Source organism: Lactuca sativa, chromosome 8, assembly GCF_002870075.4.
Source record: "Lactuca sativa cultivar Salinas chromosome 8, Lsat_Salinas_v11, whole genome shotgun sequence".
In the NCBI taxonomy this organism is placed as follows: domain Eukaryota; kingdom Viridiplantae; phylum Streptophyta; class Magnoliopsida; order Asterales; family Asteraceae; genus Lactuca; species Lactuca sativa.
This window is the reverse complement of record NC_056630.2, coordinates 74,388,037-74,412,059: the sequence shown is the minus strand read 5'-3', so window position 1 is coordinate 74,412,059 and position 24,023 is coordinate 74,388,037. Positions and strand designations below refer to the sequence as shown.

The 24,023-nt window shown below is 32.6% G+C and overlaps 2 protein-coding genes across 2 annotated transcripts; both read right to left on the bottom strand.

Annotated features, from left to right (window-relative positions):
• Window positions 1–1,491: 1,491 nt before the first annotated feature.
• Window positions 1,492–3,450, bottom strand: LOC111900605 (methyltransferase FGSG_00040). The gene has a single exon (XM_023896489.3). It carries the CDS (start codon window positions 3,361–3,363, stop codon window positions 1,762–1,764), a length of 1,602 nt encoding a protein of 533 aa, XP_023752257.1. The 5' UTR covers window positions 3,364–3,450; the 3' UTR covers window positions 1,492–1,761.
• Window positions 3,451–10,137: 6,687 nt separating this feature from the next.
• On the bottom strand, window positions 10,138–16,563 carry LOC111900604 (anaphase-promoting complex subunit 2). Its single transcript, XM_023896488.3, has 16 exons — window positions 15,971–16,563; window positions 15,538–15,627; window positions 15,185–15,395; window positions 14,513–14,784; window positions 14,073–14,144; window positions 13,730–13,971; window positions 13,234–13,650; window positions 12,494–12,695; window positions 12,289–12,403; window positions 12,128–12,210; window positions 11,385–11,504; window positions 11,208–11,296; window positions 11,043–11,124; window positions 10,778–10,957; window positions 10,558–10,626; window positions 10,138–10,460 (listed from the first exon to the last, which is right to left on the bottom strand). Exons 1-16 carry the CDS (start codon window positions 16,208–16,210, stop codon window positions 10,341–10,343), a joined length of 2,604 nt encoding a protein of 867 aa, XP_023752256.1. The 5' UTR covers window positions 16,211–16,563; the 3' UTR covers window positions 10,138–10,340.
• Window positions 16,564–24,023: the final 7,460 nt, after the last annotated feature.

Here is a 24,023-nt window from a genome sequence, read left to right as displayed (position 1 = left end):
GCCCTGCGTACGAGGAGGTACGCTCCCCGTACTCACACTGCCCACAACCAACCTAGAAAATGTCGTAATCCCTTAAGCCAAGATGTCCAAAACCTCAAATATAAGTGAATTGATCCATAAAGTCGAAGGCTTAAAACCTTTGCATGGCTTAATGAAGCCCAATTACCAAAGATGAATTCCAAAGGTCAAAATCACTCTAAAATGTCTTAAAAACTTCTTAATACCTTAAGACCTTAGTCCAAACTTCCAGATCTGATTCAAAGGGACTTCTTAAGTCATAAAGTTCATAACTTTATGACTTAGCATGACTTAATGGGACCCAAATCGAAACCCTAAGTCCCAAGCTTCACCAAAAGACTACCAAATCATGCATGGAAGGTTAATACTCATCAAGATCCCAACTTTATGACTTCATAACCCCATCAAAGGCCAAATATGAAGCTCAACGGTTCTGGAGTAACTTCTACTCAAAAGAACCACCACAAAGGGACCAAAATCATAACAAAGTGCCACCTAGTTAGATCTACAAGAAAGAGTTGTCAAGTTTGAGACTTTATACCTCCAGAAGTTAGATCTAGGTGCACAAAGCCTAGATCTAAAAGCTCCAAGTCAAGCAATGACTCTTCAAGAAGTTCCTTCTTCCTCCTCAAGCACCAAAACACACATAAAACACTTTGAAGCTCTAAAATCACTCAAATGGGGGCTAAGGGTCGATTTCTAGGGTTTAGAGGGATGGAGGCTGAAGATACTAGGGTTAGGTTATGATCGTGTAACATCATTTTTCCACTAAAATGCTTAGGTTAAGGAGAAATTTAACTTATGATAATCTGTAAGGATCACTCTAAGAGTTCCAAATAGGCGAAAAATGTGTGTGTGTGTGTGTGTGTGTATATATATATATATATATATATATATATATATATATATATATATATATATTCATCACCTCGAAAATGGGATAATGACAAAGAAATCCGCAAAATATACAAATTAAAATAGTTTTTCAAAGAAAAAAATTGTAAAGACAAAGTCGTCTTCCATAAACAGCTTGGGTTAGAGTTGTTGCGGACAGCTTGAACTATCAAGCAACTTGGTTATCATGCAGTTTGGGTTGCCTTCAAGTAGACCCAAATCTACATGTTTCGTCAACTTGCCTTCAATCCAAAAGGTTTTCCCACAACTTTCAAACTCGAAAATAAACCCCGCCATGAGATCCCCCACTTGACTCTCGCCTTTCTTCGTGTTCGGGGTTGAACTCGTCTTATATATAAGTGTGAAGTCCGCACCTTGTTACTTGTATTATATCACAATTTAAACCCCATTTTGGCACTCGTATTTCATCTATATTTCATCTATTTAGTAGACCAAACCAAAAATATGATTGTTGCAATAAATGTTACACTTAGATAAGTATTCAAAAATCGTGTTTGATTCTTATTTAAATATCTAATATTTTAACAATAAACAATTTTGTAAAGACTAACATCACCATTAAATAGAAACTGCCTTTCATAAATATTCCACTTCGGTGATTGGAAATTTCAATGTTTCACTAAGTAGATCTTTAAAATTTGATGACTAACTAAAAGAAATTAAAAGATCAAAAACATTTGTAAGAACTAAAATAGTTCGTCTTTTATCTATTCCAACATAATTTGGAATGCAACACGAACCCAAAAAAAATTACCCTACAATTGCAATGAGAAGTTACTCTAAAAAAACCCTAATGTGGAACAAATGCATTTAATCTTCCCAATTTGATCAACAAATTAAACTTCTCATTGCTTGCTTCTTCATGACCTTCCCATAAACACCCCTTCCTAACTTCATTGCCTTTTCCATCTCCACCACACCACCACTACCACCATTCCTCTTCATCCCTTCAACAACTACCCTTAATACCCTCTCATCACCGCCAACCGCCTCAACGACACTCTCCACCACCACCTCCATCGCCGGAACTCTTCTCCCCCACTTCACCATCAACTTTTCTGATACAAAAAGCTCCGAATAAACCTTCCAAAATGAAGCTCTCAAATACCCCTTCATTTTACCTCTTACCATCCACCTCCTCATACTCTCCTCTAACTTATACACCATGTTACCAACATCAACCCCTCTTTCATACCCCATTTCAATCTCTCCCATTTCTTGTTTTTCGGAAACACCATTCTCAAATTTGCACCTTTTGCAATGACAATCAAACCCCCAATTCTTTGTCATTTCTTTTCGGGTTTTCAAAGGCGAAAAAACATCAAAATAGCCTAATGTGATCTCTTCACCTTCTTTTATATCCCTGGAAGCATGAACAATCACATGGTCACCAATGTGAAATCTTTTCGCATTAGGGTTACAGGAATGGTTGATAAAAGAAGCCAAAACCCATATCCCAACACCATGATAATCGCCATTTTTACCCGAAAATTTGCTTGAAAATGTTTCTTCAACAAGTGAATTCACATCCAATATGCTTAACATGACTCCCATATCAATCTTTTCACCCAAAAAGCCACACTCTTGCTCGTATTCGGGCCTAAAACTACTTATATCAGGAACCTCAAGATCTTCCTCATTTTCACCAACCGATAACTTTGAAATCAAGTATTGTGTTCTTTTACAATTTGAAGTTGATGCAACAACTTTGTCTATGAAATTCTTCCACATTACCATTTGAGCATTTTCACCCAAATCTTGAGTTTTGGATTCTGGCAATATCCCTCTTTCGGTTGCTATAGCTTTATTGACCAACAACAAAGAACCAACATCAATGTTCTTCGTTGCAAACAATCCTCTACCACTAATCTCAGATTTCTTGATCTCTAAAGCGCCAATATACTCTGCTAACTCAGGCAGATTACCCTTAAACCCATTTAAAACCCAATTACTAAAATCAAATGCTCCAGATCTTGATAAAAATGCAAGCTTTTTCGTTTTTTCCAAATACCCATTTAAGGTTTCAGAATCTTGATTACTGGGATGATCAAGATTAGCAATCTTGAAGCAGTTTAAAGCCATACTGTATCTATCAAGATTAAGCAAGATCTTACCTTTACACATGAGCGTTTTGAAATGGGTGTTTTCAATTTGCAATGCCTCGTCACAATCTTTGAGAGCTTGATCGAAATCACGGGTTTTGTATCTTGCTTCGGCTCTGTTGGAGAAGGCTAAACAGAGGGATTTTTGGAGTTTCGGGTCGGGTCGAGTTTGGGGATTAGAGATATGGGTTTGGCAGAGAGAGATGAGTTGGGAATATGTTTGGATTGATTGTTCCCATTCATCTCTATGGAGAAGCCCCTTGGCTTTGAATCTGAGATCTTGCATTTTCTCTTCTTCTGTGGTTTGTTGTTGCTCTGGTTCTTTCATCTTCAATGGCAGTTCAAACTGTGTGTTAGTGTGTGTGTTCTTTTGGGGCGATGAGTGTAAATTTGAAATCAAATAGGAAAGTAACGGTCATATAAGTTAAGTTAACTGCAAGTAGTCAAGTCAAGATTCCTGTGATTGTTATAAATATTCATTTAAAATAATGCCTTTATAAATCTAACGGTCGAGTTAATTTTAAGGAGAATGATGAGTAATGAGTTTGGGTGAGAAAATATGCATAAAACTATAAGATTTTCTATATTAAATATACAACATTTTATTGTTGGGCAAAAAGACATAATATCGATAACATGTTATAATTTGTGTCGTTTGCCTTAATTGATAAAATAGTACAATAAAATTTTATAAATTTTTAAAATTGACATTATTGTATAATTAAGTAAAAGAAATCATATAAATAAGCATTTTAATTGCGCCAGATCATAAATAACCAATTCTCAATTAGAGGAAATGTGATTACATAATTCCTTTTGCAAACCATGTTCCTATAAAATCAAGAAAAAATAGATGCTAAGGGTGAACGGAGTTGTAATAAAAAAAAATAGGATGGGCACCAAGGTACATCGGTACCTCCAAGCTCATGACTCTACATTTACATGAGTTCAAAATAGTGGGTTCAGAATGATGGTGAGCAACTTTATTGTACTCTAATTCGTTCAACTCTATCTCTTCAGTTTATATAATACTTATAATATCTGTACAACAATTATTTTTATATACTTTATAAATTAATTTTATATGTATTTTAAAATTGAAAATTGTGTAGGTTGCATGTTAGGATGGATGAAATGGATTAATTTCAATATGGATGGAATGTGTATAAGGCTCGAAAGAGTAATACTCCTAATATATTGTCATCTAAGTTTTTTTATGGACACATAGGTTTTTTATTGTCACCTAGTCTTAGCATTTTATATTGAAAAATATAGGAAGTGATAGTGTGACTTTAAATAGGTTTTATTTTGAAAAAAAAATAGCAACTGTCAATTGTTTTTGTGGTCAACAGATGCACAGACAATCTCTCTCTCTCTCTCTCTCTCTCTCTCTCTCTCTCTCTCTCTCTCTCTCTCTCTCTCTCTCTCTCTCTCTCTCTCTCTCTCTCTCTCTCTCTCTCTCTCTCTCTCTCTCTCTCTCTCTCTCTCTCTCTCTCTCTCGGCTTAACGAGTAATATAGTGTAACAAGCCCCCTAATGACAGCTAGGGGCGGTGTTCCTTCTCCTAGTGAGCGCCATAGCAAGCCCCATAGCGGCTCTACTCCCGTTAGAGCATCCATAATGCAAGTAGTATACGAGTTGAATGTGGTGATGACTAGGATCGAATAAGAGTTGAACGGAATGTGGGCGGTAACATGGAGTAAAGATAAATGGAGATGTTGAATGATTATTGAATGGTTTAATAGAAATGATAAAGTGGTGATTACGATTGAATAAGTGTTTAATGATTCTGAGTGGCATTGTATAGATGTTTAATAGATGATGTGACAATCCATTGAACTCTATAGAGTTGGATTGTCGATGCCCTTAACCTAAGTAAAAGTATAAAAAAGAGTTGATGTGACGATGAATTAAAAGAGTATGAACCTTATGATTTGCATGTTTCTTGTTGAACCAACCAAATAAATCATTAGAAAATATAAGAATAACATGATTCACAAAAAAAAATTCCTGAATAAACCTCTCGACAACTCATTTTTTTTACCGAATCAAATTTTATTTTACTTTTCAAACAATATCCGTGACATCGCAAAAATGAATCTTCGTTTTTTTTTCTCTTCACGAAACATATTATTTTTACTTCGGCTAATGATTTACTTTGTTATTTCACCAAAAAAACATGTAAATGATAAATAAATAAAAATTAAAAATAATAATAATAATAAATTATTGTTATCTAAAAAATTTCCCCCAAAAACATATTTCTTGAAATCCAAGATGTGATCACGTTGTATAAACGACTATAATGTTTTTATCATGTAACTCGGTGTCTATATATGTATTTTTGTATTCATATTAAAAAAATATAACCAATTTTATTTTATGTGTATTCTAGATCGCTATTTTTTCAGCTTTTTATGGTCTCAAATTGAATGTTTTTGTTTGAAATTTAACGGTTTTGCATATTATTGGCCGCTTATCACTTATATGGCGTCTACGTGTTGCTTATGTAACGTCTATATCAAGATTTTATCAACTACTATTATTTTGTGTTTAAATATAGTTTAGCTAAACTTATTACATCATGTCACTGGCAACTGTCATTTTCATCTTCCACATTCATTCTCATCCTCATCTTCTAGATTCGTCGATATTGTAAACGTATGTCAACTGTACATAAATAAAGCAATAGTTGATAATGTTTATAGTTTTAAACCCCCCCAAAATAAATCAAGACACCATGTAACTGAAATAAAATATATTAACCCATTATTTATATAAGGGTCACACGAAATTTCCAAACTTCGGGCCCAAATATGTACTTTACAAGCCGGTACATCCTATGTAACACCAAAAAAAAATGTTCTCTCTTTTTTTAACATATATAGTTGAATATTTTCAAGAATAATTTTTATAAATATTCACTTTGTCATTTATAGGTTTGTTTACTATACCGTTGTGTAATAAATGACCTGATTTAGAGCGAAAATGATTAGCCAAATCATATTATAATTTTTTCCGCGTATAATACAAAGATGCAAAATAAATATCTATTGTAAAATAGAGATTTTATTTATGATAGAGATTGCTACATTTTCACTTTAGAAGTTTTGATATAATAATTTTCATACTTTATAATTAAATTATTGATATTTTATAAGTTATGATTTGGTTCCTTTACTATATTTTAAAGTTATATTTTTCGTCTCTTACATAATTTTCCTTTTAGTTTTCGGTTTTATTAATTTCCTCAAAATATATTTTCAAGTCTTATTTCCGTCTGTCCCTTAAATACATAACTTTTTGGATTGAAATTATATTTTGATACTTTTATGGTCCACACGATATGATATAATTAAGACGCTGCTATAAATGGATTGCTGATTTTGTAAACCACATTTTATCTACAAATTGTAAATGAGTTACCCCTCACATTAAAGTTACGTTTTCGTCACTTACATAATTTTGATTTTATTAATTTTTTTAAGATACACTTTAAAACCTTACTTTTATGATTTTGTCCGCCTCCTCCATACATAGTTTTTTTTTATAAAATACAAACATAAATTATTTTTAATTGTCATCGTACAATGAGTGAGATGGCAAACGGGCAACTAGCTGTGCCGCTAAGCCTTTTTGAATGGTAAAGCTAATTTTTTTAAAGACTACATCCGAAGATCTAGGGGATATAACATTACTATGCATAATTGTTTTGATGGAAACTTTTTGATATTTTTGCGGTCCACTTGATATGGTAAATTATCATCGTGTTATATATAGACTCATGTCATTTTTAAATCACGCTTCAATATATAATTGCAAAAGAGTTACACTGCACATTAAAGTTACGTTTTGGTCCCTACATAATTTTTAATTTTGTATTTTTCACTTTTATTAATTAATTGCAAACGGCCCAAGATAACTTAAATACTATTTATATTTTAAATTGTTAGAAAGTACTCAACTTTTAAATAAATTTAAAACATTAAACTTAATTTAATATACACAATAAAATTATATGAATTTAGCTTATAATATAAGCATTGTTAATTAAACTAACCGCATCTTAAGTTAATGTTAAAAAACAACTAAACAAATAAGTTTTTTCTGTTTTGAAAAATTGCAAACATTTCCAGAATGAATTGTTTCAGACAACTTTATTTTATCATCAAGCATATTTTTTTAACAAAAAAAATAAATTTCAAACTAACATTGTGGGTCCATACTGATAAACGTGATTTCGAAAAAAAAAAAAAAAAAAAAAAAAAAAAAAAAAAAAAAAAAAAAAAAAAACCTAGTATTGAATATTAAGAAAAATCTAAAATCCGATGAATTATTCCAGAATTCCAAGAAAATACTTTTATTTTGCTAAAATAAAAAATAGTTAAATAACCATAGAAAATGACAAATATATAGGATACAAGTAATTAAAATGATATTTTTATTGAAAAATAATGATATTAAAAACTTTGAAATTGTGACTAAGTGCATGAGTAAAAATTGTATTTTGAAAAGTTTTTATACAAAAAGAAAAAAAAAATACGCATTAGATATTCTTGATCGGTGTGAATAACTCATTTCTAAAAAATAGTTTTTTTTCAAAAATACACAAAAAAAAACTATATAATATACATTTAATCCATATCTAACATCATAAATAACAAATATTAAAATAATATATTCTTTTATAAAAATTAAATTGCATATTTTGTACGTCTAATACTTAGTACTTTCTTTTTCAAATGTAATAGTTATCACATTTGTGGTTTGATTCCATTTCGGTTTTTGTTATTAGGCGAGAGGGTATACTAGTTAGAAGAGATAGTTGCATCTCACAACCATCTCCTTCCTTCTCACCACGATCTTCTTCGATGCTAAGCTCTAGTGTACCTGCAACGCAACATGAGGCCGCAGTCAGGAAAGAAAGAAAGAAAAGAGAGGCACGGAGTAGAGTAGAAGAACAAAATGATTGGTTGTGGTCTCCCATGGTATATACTATATGAGGCGACAATCGTGGCTCTAAATCATCGCAACGATATTTTTGGGGCGGTATGCATGAAATGAGTCTATCTTTTTCATGTTTCCCAGTCTACTTGTCATATCACTGTCATATCAATTTTTCTCTCTCCTCTCACTTCCACCCTATCTTACAAGACATGAAAACTTATCTTTCTCACCCTTTTCAACCCATTTAATTTTTTATTTTTACTTTTATTTTTTAATTTAAACTTTTACTAATTTAAAACTAAAAAACAAAATTAAAATTAAATTAAACATAACATTTAATTTAAAAAATATACTAAAACAAAAGAAAAATTAAATCCTAAAACGACAATTAAAATAAACTAGTTATCCAAATGTTTGTTTATCCGGAACCTTCTGGATCTCTCTGGATCATAGTTCTTGAATGTGTGCCCGTGCTTGAACTTGCATTAGTCTGAACAAAGATTTATGCAGTTCGAGGTAATGCATAGAAAAGATGAAGAACAATAGGTTTATCGATGGATGAAGATGAATAATAATATTTCCATCCTTTACATATTTTCTTGTATTTGGATTCATTTTTTTTCTAAGGAGCTTAATGGAATTAGAAAAAATGGAATGAAATTGGAGAATGTTGTAAAGGAATTGGAGTAGGTTGGTGGTGGTTGTTTGTTGTTTATATAGTTGATTTATTTTTTCAATAACTAGTCGATGAAAAACACCTCAATGGTACCATGGCATGGATGGCATGGAGTATTGCACAAATGGCAATGTTTTAAAAACCGGTTTTTTAGTTGAACCGGTATGGTGATCGGTTCCCGGTTTAACCGGTTCGACCGCCAAGTGAACCAGTTTCTATATTTTTCATGTTTTCTCCTATTTTTCTACACATACATACATATATAAATCACGAATCTGATGTTTCCAAGTTCAAACATTAAAAATACATATAAAAATAAGTTATAGATAAATCCAAATACATTAAAATAACACATAATCATAAGTTTTAGTGTTTTACATCAATTCATATACGTCAAAAAGAAAATAAAGTATAATACCGAAACTAAATATAGTTTTGGATGAATAAAAGCGCATCAAAAAACTTTATAACATTTACTATATGTTTTTATTTTAAGCAAACTAAATAGATTTGAAAAAAATCACCAATGTTTATTATGTAAATGGTTCTTTTTCATTTTTTTATTCGGTTTAACCGGTTCAACCGGTTTATTTTGACCGGTTCAACCGGGTTTTTCTAAAAACCGGTCGGTTCAATCCGGTTTAGAAATCAATGTAAAACCGGTGATAGTTGAACTGCTCCCTCCCCCAGTTCCCGGTCCAACCGGTTCAACCGGCCGGTTCAAACCGGTTTTTAAAACATTGACTAATGGTACCGTCCCTACCCGCTACGCCATACCAAATATAATAAAAATGAATACGTCCGCCATCTTCGTCTTCCCTACTTGAAACAACACTTGTCAAAACCTAACCAAAATGAAATCAATCAAGTCAGGTTTACAATCGAAAAAACTCTATTTTATTAAAAAAATCACATAACCACACATATTATTACTGTAATTTACTCTTTATAAAAAAATTAAATACAAAATTTCAGACTGGATTCAAACGTGGATTTGTGGTTTTCAAATAGCAACACGTTGGTGACAACTTTCAAATCGCTTCAAATGTGGACTTGTGGTTTCACAAAGTTGCAACTCTGGTCCTTTACTTTCTTTAAAAACCCCAGCACACCCTCACCCTTTACTCTCTCCTCTTCGCCCCCACAATGTTGCTACCTTTCCAGCGACATAACCTACCGAAGATGACAAATCAACCCTATAGTCTCGAAAGTGTATATGAATTTATCAGAGTTTGATTCGTTATGAGGTCAAAGCAACACATCTTTAAGTTTCCAGTTGAAAGTCTTAAAAAAATGTATCTCCAACCTGCTTCTCCAACAAGGCATGTTGGCAAAGGTCTCTATGGTTTGCCCGAGGGATGATTATGGATGTAGGTTTGGTTTTCATTTTGATTATATCATTGAAAAAGATTATTAGGGATGAAGTTTCTATGTTTTTGTGTTTGCATTTGATTCTAAAGTTTAGCCCATGTTGCGACTCTTAGGAAACCATAGGGATCCATTTTAGCAATTTTGTCTAAACTAATAATAAATTCAAAACTGAAGAACCAACTTGTACATGTGAAACTTTAAACTAAAACACCACATTCGGTGTTATAAACACAATCATTTCATAAAAATCAAAGTTAAATTTCTAATTTTACAACCCACAAAGGCCAAACAAGATACAAACAAATATATATATTATTTCTTTAAAAAATATGTATCGTCTCTAATTTCCAACTTCTCTTCTGCAACTAGCCACGACAAAAAGCATTGTAGCTGTTGAAGTGACTTGTCATAAGTAGGATCAGAACAAAACATCTGCAACAATAACTTCTTGTTATTTTCTTTAAAAAATATCTGTGGTTTTCTCAGAATTAAAATAAAAAATAATAATAATAATTAAATAAATAATTACCTTGAGACTGTTATGAATTCGATCCAAGGCCATGCTACCAAAATTTTTAAGCATCCCAGTGATGAATTTCTGCATTAAAAATTATAAGTTTCCATCAAAAGTATCCAAACTTTCACATAATGATAGTTTTAAATATTCACCAAATGTCTTAAATACCCTTTGATAATGATGCAAAAAAAAGGCTTATAATTCTCAGACTTGGAATTTATAGGAAATGTACCTCATAGACAGTCATTTCTTTGCGTAATTGATCCTCAACAGAGGCTACTGATCTTTCGGAATCGTCATCAGCTACCAACTCTTCATTACTAATGACGGTTTTACCCCCGTCAGAAATGCTATCCACCAGTGTATATAAGTGGTCGTTAGGGTCATTACTGGAAGATTCTGAAACAATCCCCTACACCAGTAAAAAAAAGAATGTTATGTGATTAGAATTTAGAAATAAATCTTTATACTGTTAAAAAAATAACAAGTGAACAAACCTTGCTTATCCAAAAATTTATCCTTCTTTGAAGAGTGTCAACAGGCACTCCAATAGCATCCGCAAGATTCTTACAACTCCAACTGAAAATACAAAATCCAAGATTTTTTTTTTATATAATTTATATTAAAAAAGGGTGTCACATGACACAGATTCATGTTTTTACCTTGTTTGATCCTGAAATTTCATAATGATTGAAGCATGTACAGGAGTGACTGTGAACTGCAGTGTTCTATCTTCAAATTCCAATTCTAACTGAAACATAAAAGAAATGTTTTTATTACAAAATTTACTGTATTATTTTTTTAAAAATTACTGTAGTAAAAATGTTAATGTGACTGACCTTTACTGTACCAAGGTTTTTCTTCCATAGTAGTTTGCGAGGAGTTTTAATTTCATGAAATCTTTTTGCATAGTCATTTAAAAGCTTGTCCATAGGCTCAGGTATGTTCACATCCTCATCCTGCAGTTCCATTTCAGATTAATATTTTTTTTATTTAGAATGTCATTTGTAAAAATCAGAATAGGTAAAATATAAGAGTAAATTACAATGCTTTCTGATTTTCCCTTTTCTAGGTTTGATATTGATTTTGGTTACTGGGACTTTCTGTTTTTGGTCCTTATTTCAAGGTTTTACAGTAAATTACAATAATGGTATGGTCCATGTACTTTCAAATATTTACTGTGTTTATTACAAAACTGAAACTGTTTTTTTTTTTTAATTTTGGTCCTTATTTCAAGGTTATGTCTCTGGGCTTTCTGATTTTGGTCATTATTTCTAGGATTCACTTCACTTTTGGACTACACACTGTAAAAATCAGAAATTACAGGGACCATTTTTGTAACTTACTCCAGTCTCCAGTTTATTTCAAGGTTCCAGGAACCAAAATCAACATGAAACCATGAAATAAGGACCAAAAGTGAAAAAAAGATTTCAATTTTGGACTACACAGTAAAAATCAGAAAGTGCAGGGACCATTTTTGTAACTTGATTTAAAACTAAATTGATGACCACATGTTCGAATAATAAAAAAGAAAAGCGGATAAAATGCATAGTTAATTCCAGAAATTATTTACAAGATATACCTGGATAGGTGGCCAGAAATTTGAAGATATGATTGTGGCGTTAATTATATCAAATGGAGTCTCATGCTCCCGGGATTCGGCACCTAAAATTCAATTCCAAAATAATTATTACAAAATTATATTGTTATTACAAAACTAGGTGTTGGTTTGCTAAATTCTACCTGTTTTAGATAACTGATTTATTGTGGCTTTTACATTTGTGTTTATTCTTTTCGAACCAATCAGATCATTGAGCATGATCTCACATTTCTGCATGCTATTTTCACCAAAATGTATCTGGAGATAACAAAATGATAACACAAATTTCAAAAATTAGATCCAATTCACGAAATCAGAAATCATAGTATAAATTTGCAATTCGCACACCTTGAGAAGCTCCAATGTGCGTATCTCAGTGTCAATGTCATAATCAGTTTTGTTTAGTAGCTTTTCAGCCAACATGACACGGTATTCGTTAACCAATTGATCCTTTGAACCAATTATACCAACAATCATCCCAAGTACATCTACTTTCCTTCTGTATCGGCTTCCCTTTTGGGGGTCCGCCTCTACAGGGTCAGGTTCCCAGCTGAAAATGTAGCAAATAAAAAATTATCATCTATAACACCATAACATCCCAGACACACGTACCAAGATATTGTCTGCTTCTGGCAACCAGGCACAAGGACCTCCCAGGGAGTCACCCATCCTGGTACTGCTCTCGCCTGAGCACGCTTAACTACAGAGTTCTTATGGAATCTACTGTCCTCACGGCTTTAAAATGCATATTACAAGGAGAGGTATCCACACCTTTATAAGGAATGTTTTGTTTTCATTTCCCCTTTAGCAGATGTGAGACTGGTTTCACCAGTCTCACATCAATTAGAACGAAATGTTTATTAAGCATTTCTTATAAAGGTGTGGATAACCTCTCCTTGCAGTACGCATTTTAAAGCCGTGAGGACAGTAGATCCCATCAGAACTCTGCAAGTTAAGCGTGCTCAGGTGAAAGCAGTACTAGGATGGTTGACCCCCTGGGAAGTCCTTGTGTCTGGTTTCCCAAAGCAGGCAATATCTTGATACGTGCGCCTGGAATGTTATTATTTTCTTCTATTGCATACACATACCGTTGGACATCGATCCATGCTTGTTTGTCATCAGTATTAATATCATCATCAAGACCAGTATTTTCTTGATTTTCTTCATCTCTATTTATTTCTTCAAGGAGACTATCTCCATTATTTCCAGGTCCATTATTATTTCCACCACTGCCATCTGTAAGCATGGTGACAATACATTTAATGGTGTCTTTCCTTCCTCTTAAATATTCCCTAATTGGTTCACCAACTGCTTCTAGAAAAACGCCTGCAGGGTCTATTGTTCTAAGGGCTTTTATAGTTGAAACATATTGATGCAATATATCATTTGTTGAAGCGCCAGCTGTCAATAACCGGTATCGTAGTGCAGAAATAAATGAATCGACTAGTTTCGAGTGTTGGCCAGTGTATTCAAGACATTGTTTTAAGTCCTCAATAGCAGGAGCACTGTAGATTTAAATAGTGTGTGTAAAAAACTGAAAATTGATGTTTTTATAAAGGCAGTGAAGGTTTAAAGATTATTAACCTGTCGGGATAATCCACAATGATCTCAAAAAGTTTTGCAATTCTCAAATCTTGCAATGTTTCATATGCAAAATACTCTAATCTCAATTGCCATCTAATGATTCCTTCAGATGGTTTACTAGTTCCTGGATAACAGGATGATGGATTTGATGCAAGAGGTGATTTTGTACTAGAAGGACTTAGATAAATTTTGGAATCACCAAGATAATCAAGAAGTGCATGCAAAAACTGTAGAGGAACAGCCTGCAGAAAGTAGCTTCCTTAGTTAGAATTCATACGTTTGTAACATGAAAAAAAAAATTGATGATTTTTTATCCTGTGAAAATGACATGAAAAAAATCTACCTGTATCCACCCCTTAATAGACTCCAAAACAGTACTCCTGTAATCATCGCCAGCTAGATCATAAACTTTAGCCTGCCATAATGCAAAAAAAAATGTAACAAAATACACACATATATAACATTGGAGCATAAAAAATCTGACTTTCATTTATTAGTTGTTTATTATAACATCTTGCTTTCATTTCTTTCAATTAAAGCTTTGTACTTTAAACTTTTCTTTTTAATACTTTAAATAATCTAATTAATTGTAGCAGTGGAAAACTGGAAATTGCATTGTACTTGGTTGATAATGCTGTAATTGATAGATTTTTCAAAGTAGAATGCTATAAGAGAAAGGTATGAAAGTAGGATGCTATAATAAACAAATACAAAAAAGTATGTCCCTATTTCTTGGTATTAACCCTATATATAATACAAAAGAAATGGGATATGAAAGTGCACCTTCAAAAGCAAAAATATTGCAGAAGCATAAGCATCTTCAGTCATAGATGTAAATCCAAGATTTCTGAGATTATGAACAACCATTCCAATGTTCCTCACCAACTTATCCTCCAATTTTTTCTTCTGGTCAAAGCTTCCATCAATATCCATTTTTCCATATCGATTATTTTCCATGTCATTTTTATCTTGTGATTCGTTATTTTCTTCATAATCTCCAGCCATAATTGTACTCAACTCCTCTAATCTTCCTTTGAAGTACCAGTGAAGTACCTCTACAAGATTGTTAATAACCAAAAGTTTAGCATTTTAAATTTATTTATGTGTAGTAGAGGGATCAATTTATTCTGAATATTGTTTAATCATGTCTTCAAGTCAAGGGTAATTTTTAATAAGGAAAACACACATTATAGGTAGATAATAGTAATACTCAACTTAAATGATAGAAAATATTAGTAATGATTAATCAATAGTAGCTCTAAAGCTGATTATTTTGCGTTCTAAAAGTAATATTTCAGTTTCTTTCTGATAATACTGACCTCTAATTATTGATCTTGCCAAAAAAAAGCACTAAATGGTAGTTGAAGGCTAACATTTGAGTTCACAAATTTAAGGGAAAAATAAAGTCAAAAATAGCGAGCAGATTGTATAATTAAAGTCTCAAGAAACATATACCAGGAAATTGGCGAGGCAGAGTGGTCATAAGAACAGAAGAAACAATTAGTTGATATTTAGAAAATAAGACATTTTCCACATCTGAAGGGTAATCTTGGCATATTTGTAAAGAATTGACCAACATCAATAAACACTTTTCTTGATACTGTTTTTCAAGTGATATTTCTTCCAAAGCTTTACACAGTAGTAGTTCCACCACATCCTCTTGCATCTGTTTGGTGATTCGCCAAATTCAGAATCAGATTAAAAGAAGTAATTTATACAACAAATATATATATATATATATATATATATATATATATATATATATATATATAGAGAGAGAGAGAGAGAGAGAGAGATTGCCAACATACATCTTTGTCATTTGTTTCAAGGTCTATGCCATTACTATTAGCATCAAAATTCTTCCAAAACTTGGGTGCACTATGTTTCTCTAAAGTTTCCTGCTCATATCAAACAATGCTACTGATTCAGATTAAAAAGTAGAATGCAAGACACATCTCAGTAAAACAAGGAATGATACACATGGAAATGATGTGGGAGCTGAAAGTTCTGAAAACAATTAATCTGAAATGGTACATACTAAAAGGGGCAAAATTGCAATCACACTACATTAGCTCTACGACGACTTGTATTATAGTAATTTTGTTCTGGTTACAATGTGATTCCTTCTGTATAAATCGCACCACGTCGTAGGTGATGTGTTACCACGAAGAACTCAAATGTACTAAAATGGGGTAATAAGTTCGAATCAAACAACAACGACCTCCAAAAAACAAAATATACCTGGAGAGATAGAAGGAAATGTTCTTCGACTAAATCCCGAAGGCCGTACTTGCATAGACTAGAAACGTGGGATTGGAACTTCGAGTAATATGACGATAAGTCAGTATCATCACCTTTGACGATCGTCTCTGTTATAATACAGAAGCTGTTCCAGCTTTCCAAAATCTCGGAGATTGAAGCTTCGGAGAGAGAATCCAGAACTCCCAAATTACAAACCGATGATAAGGCGTCTGCTGTCATTTTGCTGCGGTTTCGTTAAGCTTAGATCGATTCAACAGATAAGTAAACCCTAATTCCAAAACTCAACCAAGACAAAGAAACAGAGGTGCAAAACTGAGTTCCAAGGACCCTAATTGGAAATGTTAGATGAAAGATATGGGTTATCACAGTGATTTTGCCGCCATTTTGCTATTCAAACAGTGGTTTTGTATGCAGTGACGGTGCGAGATGTCAGTATATGAGTGTTGACTAGGCCGCCAAACGTCGTAGACCGTCGTCGCTCGCCCGGTCGGATCCGGGTAGGAGTTTAAGTATAGTGAACAGCGAGTTAATTTTAAAGAAAATCACATAGTGTCTATGTCGCTTGTCCTTTACTTTGATATCAATCAAATTAGTTTTAACGATGTAGGTATCCTACTTTTGAGAGGCATTCATCATGGATTTAATAAAGCGAAAATGAGTAATCTAACCACTTTATAATAAGATTATTCTATAAAAAAATAACCATAAAATTTTTATTTTTGTAAAATTATCATTATGTCCGGAATGACCTATTTTGAACCCGTATTTCGTAAGTGGTAAATGGGGATAAGATCTGACCCAGTAACGTGGTCCCCCTATAAATAACATTTTGAATCCATTTCGGACTTCATTTCGAACATCAATCCAACTCTAGCAAAATTTTAATAACAATACCAAGTTCCAAACAACACGGACACATATGCTTCAAAAAATCTAGAGAAAAAAAAAGAACTTGATACAAGGTTAACCAGAGAACTTGTGGCACATATTCTTTCTTTGAGACACTCCCACAAACACATATGATGCATGTTCTTTCAACCCATCACCTCGATTAAGACATAACTCTTGGTTGTATGATTTGCGTTTCTAAGCTTACATTTTCCAAATGGAGGGGTGGTGAAGCAGGGAGGTGGTGCAAAGACAACGAAGACATAGTAGTGGCCGATTCTATGGGATTAGAGATAAATAATTTTTGTAATGGAATCACGAAGTTTCCTTCTGATTTAAATCAATCGATCTTTATCCTCTTTGGCTTGAATGGGATTTTGAAAAAAAAAAATAGGAAAATCAAAGCCTCAAATTTATAGAAGAGAATAAAAAGGGTATGGTTGGGTTTGAATTTTCAATATTAATAAAATGAAGAGTACGAAAATGACCATAAATTTAGGGAGGCTTTGAATTTTCAAATTGGTTTTATGGAGAGGATTAAAATACACCGTCGGTCGATCAGAAAAGTTCAAATACCTTTTGCAATTATTTTCTTTTTAGTTATCAGTTACAAATCTGTATTATAGACCATTAATTACATACTCTGTAATTAGTTACGCTCTTCAGTTTTCGCCAGCTACAAGTTTGGGCCTATAAATAAAGTCATTTGGTTACTGATTAGACACACTAGATGAACCAATCATTTCTTCCTATTTATCGATTCTATTTCTACTTTTTCTTCTTGTTGCAACAAAGGTATTTTCAGCCAAGTAAAGGTTCGGGTAATCTTCAATAGTCACTTACTGTTGTTATATCTTGGAAAACAAACATCTATACCGAGAAAATTTGTTTTAAGGACACTATGTTAAACACAAACCACAACAATACATCTACAATTTTGTTCATTTGTATATTTTCATGTTATATTTTCCTAACAAACAACACTAACATTATCAACATAAACTAGAGCAGTAGAAAGAGGCAAATGGTGAAGCTCGTGTAGTAAGTTACAAAGCGAATTAGTCTCAACAGAGGCATTTGCCACACCTCGATACTCAATTTTGGCACTCGGCCGAGATAGAGCACATTGTCTCTTAGATGACCATGAGAGTAGGTTTTGACCAATAAATACATAATAAAGTGATGTAGATCATCTAGTAGTTGTGTAGTCGCCCAATGAATAAGTAACCAGGCCATAAGAGGGTATAACATATAGTTATAGACCATGCTCAAGAGTACCATAAATGTATATGAGAATGTGATTGAGATCCGTGAAGTGGGGTTCTATGGGATCATGCATGAATAAACACATTTGTCGAACAACATACATGATGTCTGGTCATGGAAAACTCTAAATAACAAGGAATCATATATGTTGTTAATGAAACCAAGCCGTGTGATAAACTATACAAACCTATAACTGTTCACTATTTGAATAAAACCGAATTGTCCAATTAGAAAAATTGGATTGGACTATTTGGTTCGGATATTCGGATTTTTGGATTGGTTTTCAACAAAAAACGAATTATTATTTTGGATTTCAGATTGGTTTTGGTTTATAAAATAAGAACCGAATAGTCCAAAAAAAACTGAACAACAATTTATTATGTATTTATTTTCAATATATCTATAATTATTTATTAATTTTATATTTTTTTTAAATAAGCTAAAAATATTTTACCAAATAAAAGACATTAATATGTTCTTTTTGTCAAAAGTTTTTTATCTACTAAATAATAAAATATAATATGTTTTCTTAGTGGTTGTTTATAAATTTTAAATCACAAGTAAATAATTTGTTTTTGTTTCTTCTGTAAAATTAGATCATATTATAATTCTATGTCATTTTAAAATGTTATGGTTTTTGAAAACCGAATTATAAAAACCGATCCAACCGAATTGTAATTGGATTGGATCGGATCGGATTTTAATTTAGTTTGGACTATTTGAATCCATAATTTGAAAACCGAAATCATTTTGGATTTACTTAATTGGATCGGATTGAACCGATCCATCCAAACGAACACCCCTAAACAAACCTATGATACCAAGCCTTAAGTGCATGCTTAAGGCCACGGAGAGACCTCTGAAGCAAGCATACATCATCATGAGCTCAAGAGTCGCGTAAATTTGGAGATTGATGCATGTATATGGTTTACCGAAGATGGTAGTGAAGAAACATATTATAAAACGAACTAATGAACAAGCCAATGATGAGAAATAGTTAAACTGAAATGGCCCGAATGGTGGGCCATTTAACAACCAGGCTGAAGGTCCCATCACAATCAATATCGGGTATCTAACTGCGGCCGTTAGCTACAAGACGTGCCTTGTATCGCGCTGATGAGCCATATGGATTATATTTCTTTTTAGAAATCCAAATACAATATCCTACCATCATCTACTCTAAAAAAATGATACACCCTATCACAAACTTTCTCATAAAAAATCTTCATATTCTCATATTCGTGTGTTTGGTTGTCTTTGTTACCCACATAACAATCACAAACTACAACTTCGATTAATCCCATGCATGGTTATCCTTTCGATCATAACCTTAATCTTCATACAAAACAAATCATTATCTCCCAACATGTTGTCTTTGACTAATCGGTATTTCCTTTTGGTTCCATGACACATATACATTTACCAAGTATGATTTTCTTACTTCCCATGACAACCGAAACATATTTAATAATTCGTCTCATACTTCCCAACCTCTCGACACACCTTCAAACTCGGTGTCCCACACCACAACTGAGAACTCGTCTTCTTCTCGCCCTTCCTCCCCTCATGTCAAGAACACAACTCGCAATAGATAGACTGATTTGTTATTTAGTATATCCCGTATAGCATTGTTACCCGTATTATTGCTATGTTGTGTGTTTGTATATGTAGCCCAATTTATTATTTAGTATAGTCCATTTAGATAGTCCATGTACATGTAAACAACCCACTTTGTATCTTATATGTATATTGGAATGTAATGGTTGATGTCGATTCATGGGAAAAATCAAATTATACCCTTCACTGGTCCCGATCCAAAACGGTTTGACCGGTCGATTTGAACGGATTTTTTAAGGGTCCTCCTGTATACATGAATTTTTCGTGTATTTGTTGCATTGAATTGCATGTCTACACTAAATCAATCAGTCAGTGCTTTTAATCCTTATTTATCAAATTTTCATTTAGAGTCTTATATTTGTCAAATTTATAATTTACTCTTTTTGTAAAGTTTTACATATTACTTTAACTGCTTTGTAAAGTTATATATATTACTTAAATATTTTAGTGGTTCCTACTTTTATATATATATATATATATATATATATATATATATATATATATATATATATATATATATATATATATATATATATATATATATCAAAATATTAACGTTTGGTATTTTATTATGAATTTAAATCCATTTTCAATAAACTTTATTTTTTATTATGATATATTTTATCATTTTAAATTTATAATTTTAACGACCGATTAATTTAAAATTTTTTAACTCGTTTCTAAAAACATCTATTTAACTACCCTTACGTCAACTGTTATATATAATAAATTAACGTCTTATGTCACGTCTTAAAACATGTCATAGCTCGCTTACAACTTATAACAATAAAACACTACAACTTATCAATTATTTTTAGTAAATTGTCAATTATTTTTACGCCCTACAACTTATAACAATAAAACACCACAACTTATAATAATTATTTGACAAAATTGCAAAAATGGTCCTTGTGGTATGCATTTTTTGGGGTTTTAGTCCAAACCCCGACTTTTTTGGATTAGTGGTCCTTTTGAGCTAGTTTTGTTGCGGATTTGGTCCCTCGGTAAACTGAAATGACTTTAATGCCCCTCATGTATTTATTTTTGATTTTTCTTTCATTTTTTTAATTTAATATATATTTATCTATTTTGATAATTAATAAATAAAGAGAGGACTCTCTCTCTTTCTCTCTTTCTGTCTGTCTATCTCTCTCTCTCTCTCTCTCTCTCTTTCTCTCTCTCTCTCTCGTTAAACCACCACCGGAGGTGGAAACCGGCTGCCGAAAAAGTGCAACAGCCCTCCACAACCCTCCTCCACCTCTTTCTCTTGTCAAGTAATAACCCTAACACCCTCTTCTACACAGATACTATCTCATTCGCTCCGAAAGCTGCCAAAGACGAAGAACAAGCCACGAAGGGCTCGTCAGAGACGCCTACTGTGACCTCTACCCATCTCTTCCTTTCTTCGAGCAAGCACCTCCGACGCCCCACTGGAATCGTCTGTCATTACAGCTTTTCCCCCTCCCCCCTATTTGTTGCCGATAACGAGGACTCGACTCCTCCCCCTTCTTGTCATTCGGAACAGCCCAAGCACCACCTGAGAATCGCCGCTCCTTCTGCCATTTTCGTTCGTGATTTTTGTCGGATTAGAAAATAGCCAAGGGAAGCCGCCATAGCAGCTTCCCTCACCACCACAGACGATTGACGTCTCCTCCACCTCTTTTCCTTCGCGAATCGTTGTCGAAGATGGACGTTCACCCCTCTTCATGGTTTCATCAGCCACTTCGATCCCATCGTTGCTGCCGATTCGTTTCCTTTTCCCCTGATCAAATGAAGATGCACCCCCTTTTGATTGTTTGTGTGTGTGTCAGTATGTTTTAAAGTGAAAACCTGTGAATTGATTTCCATGTGAACATGTGAATTGATTTCCAAAAACAAAAAGTAGATCCTCCCCAAAAGTATGAACCCATGAGAATCATTTTCCAAATTTTATGTGTGTATACGTTGAAGAACCTGTGTATTTTCAAGTATAAGAAAAACGATTGTGTGTAATCAGGAGAGAGAGAGAGAGAGAGAGAGAATGGGGTGTGGGCCCCATTTTATTATCAATAAACATTAAATTAAATAGACAAAAATATAAAAAAATATATTAAGAGGGCAATTTAGTCATTTCAATTTTCGGAGGGACCATTTTCACATAGAAACTAGTACAAAAGGACCACGAAGCCAAAAAAGTCGTGGTTTGGACTAAAACCCCCAAAAAATACATACCACAGGGACCATTTTTGCAATTTTGTCTAATTATTTTTAGTAACCCGCCGAGTAAGAACTGATTTATGAACTATTATTATCATCAAATGTTGATAAGGGTTCTATTATAATGTATTAGTAACTTGTCAATTATTTTTAAGCCCTACAACTGTTATACCCCCGGCCGAGGCGGCAGAATATAAGGTTTGATTTGAAAATCAAATATAAATGTAAGGATATTTAATGAAAATAATATATTTTATTGTTTTCAAAATTCATATTGATCGACCAATTTATTACTTTATTAAAATTTCAATTATCGTATTAATATGTGTGCCGATAAAATGTATTAATATGTGTGCCAATCATTTCAATGAGATCATGTGCGCATGAACAAGCTATATTTGTTAAAAAAGGTCATTGTGTACCGCTTCATTCAGTATATAAGTTTTGGAAGAAACTTGATTTATTATAATGCAAATCGTTAGAAGATGACAATTTGGGTTGTGCAGTTGAGGTAAATATGTTTAATGCTCATTACGGAAAACAATCAAGACTTGTTAAGTTAAGTTTAACAAGGAAGTTACTAAACTTAATCACGCCGTCAACAACTTCAGTTTCTGAACCTGCTACTCACAAAAATATTGGTGAGCGCCCCTCCTTAAAGAAGAAACTTTTCAAGAAAACCCACATCGATTTAAACCAGGAACCACCAACTTAAGATCCACCACCTCAAGATCAATCGACTCAAGCGCCACCAACTCAATATTTGTCTCGACGTAGCATTTCTACTTATACGCCTGATTATATGCGGTTTAATTTGTTTGATTTAAACCAGGAACCGGATAGGCACAGTACGTACTCGTTTTGAGAACCTCCAATGTTCAACTCAACTTTTAATCAGGAACAATCGATGCATAGCTTGTACTTCAACCAAGAACAAGTAATGTATAATTCAGATCCACTTATGAATGAAATTCCATATGAATTTCATCCATATGTTACAAACATACAAAACGTGAGGGGAGATGGAAATTGTGGATTCCGTGCAATAGTTGCGTGTCTCAGTTATAGTGAAGATAATTGGCGTCAAATCCACTTAGATTTTACAATGAGTTGTTAGCACACCCAGCTGAGTACGCATAGATTTTTTATTACGATTTAAACATCATACATCACTCATTGAATTTCAATGGATCACGTTTCGCACCAAAAGATCGTTGGTTGATTATGCCGGTCACTAGCTTTCTCATTGCTAACAAGTATAGCGTAATAATTATTTTTCTAAGCAAAGATAGTCCATCAACATGTTTTCCACTATGGTTTGGTCCCCAAGACATCTCAACTCATAGAGTTGTTGTTATTACTCTTGTTAGAAGTGATCATTATGTGAATGTTGATTTACATGGAGCATATCCAATACCTACTATTTTACCATTTTGGCGTCACAACAGATCATCACGGTCTGCTGGATGGAAAACTGTTTTATGCTACTCGCCTGAAGTCCTACATTTCTCCATTTACAATACACAGTAATTGTAACAATTCTACAGTTATAATATCTGATAATTAATAAAATCAAATTTATGTTTTGTTGTTTATAATTATTAAGATCTCTATAAATTAAAAAAAATTGTTTTTTTTAATTTAGCAAACTTATATATGTGCGATTCTGATGTTTCTAATATATATATCTATATATATATATATATATATATATATATATATATATATATATATATATATATATATATATATATATATATATATATATATAAACTAAAGTCGTAAAGTATAAGGTTTAATCTAAAAATCAGTATAAGTACAAGGGCATTTACTATAAATTTAAAAAGTAACATCTTTTTGAACCCTCACACACACACACACACACACACATATATATATATATATATATATATATATATATATATATATATATATATATATATATAAACTAAAGTCGTAAAGTATAAGGTTTAATCTAAAAATCAGTATAAGTGCAAGGGTATTTACTATATATATATATATATATATATATATATATATATATATATATATATATATATATATG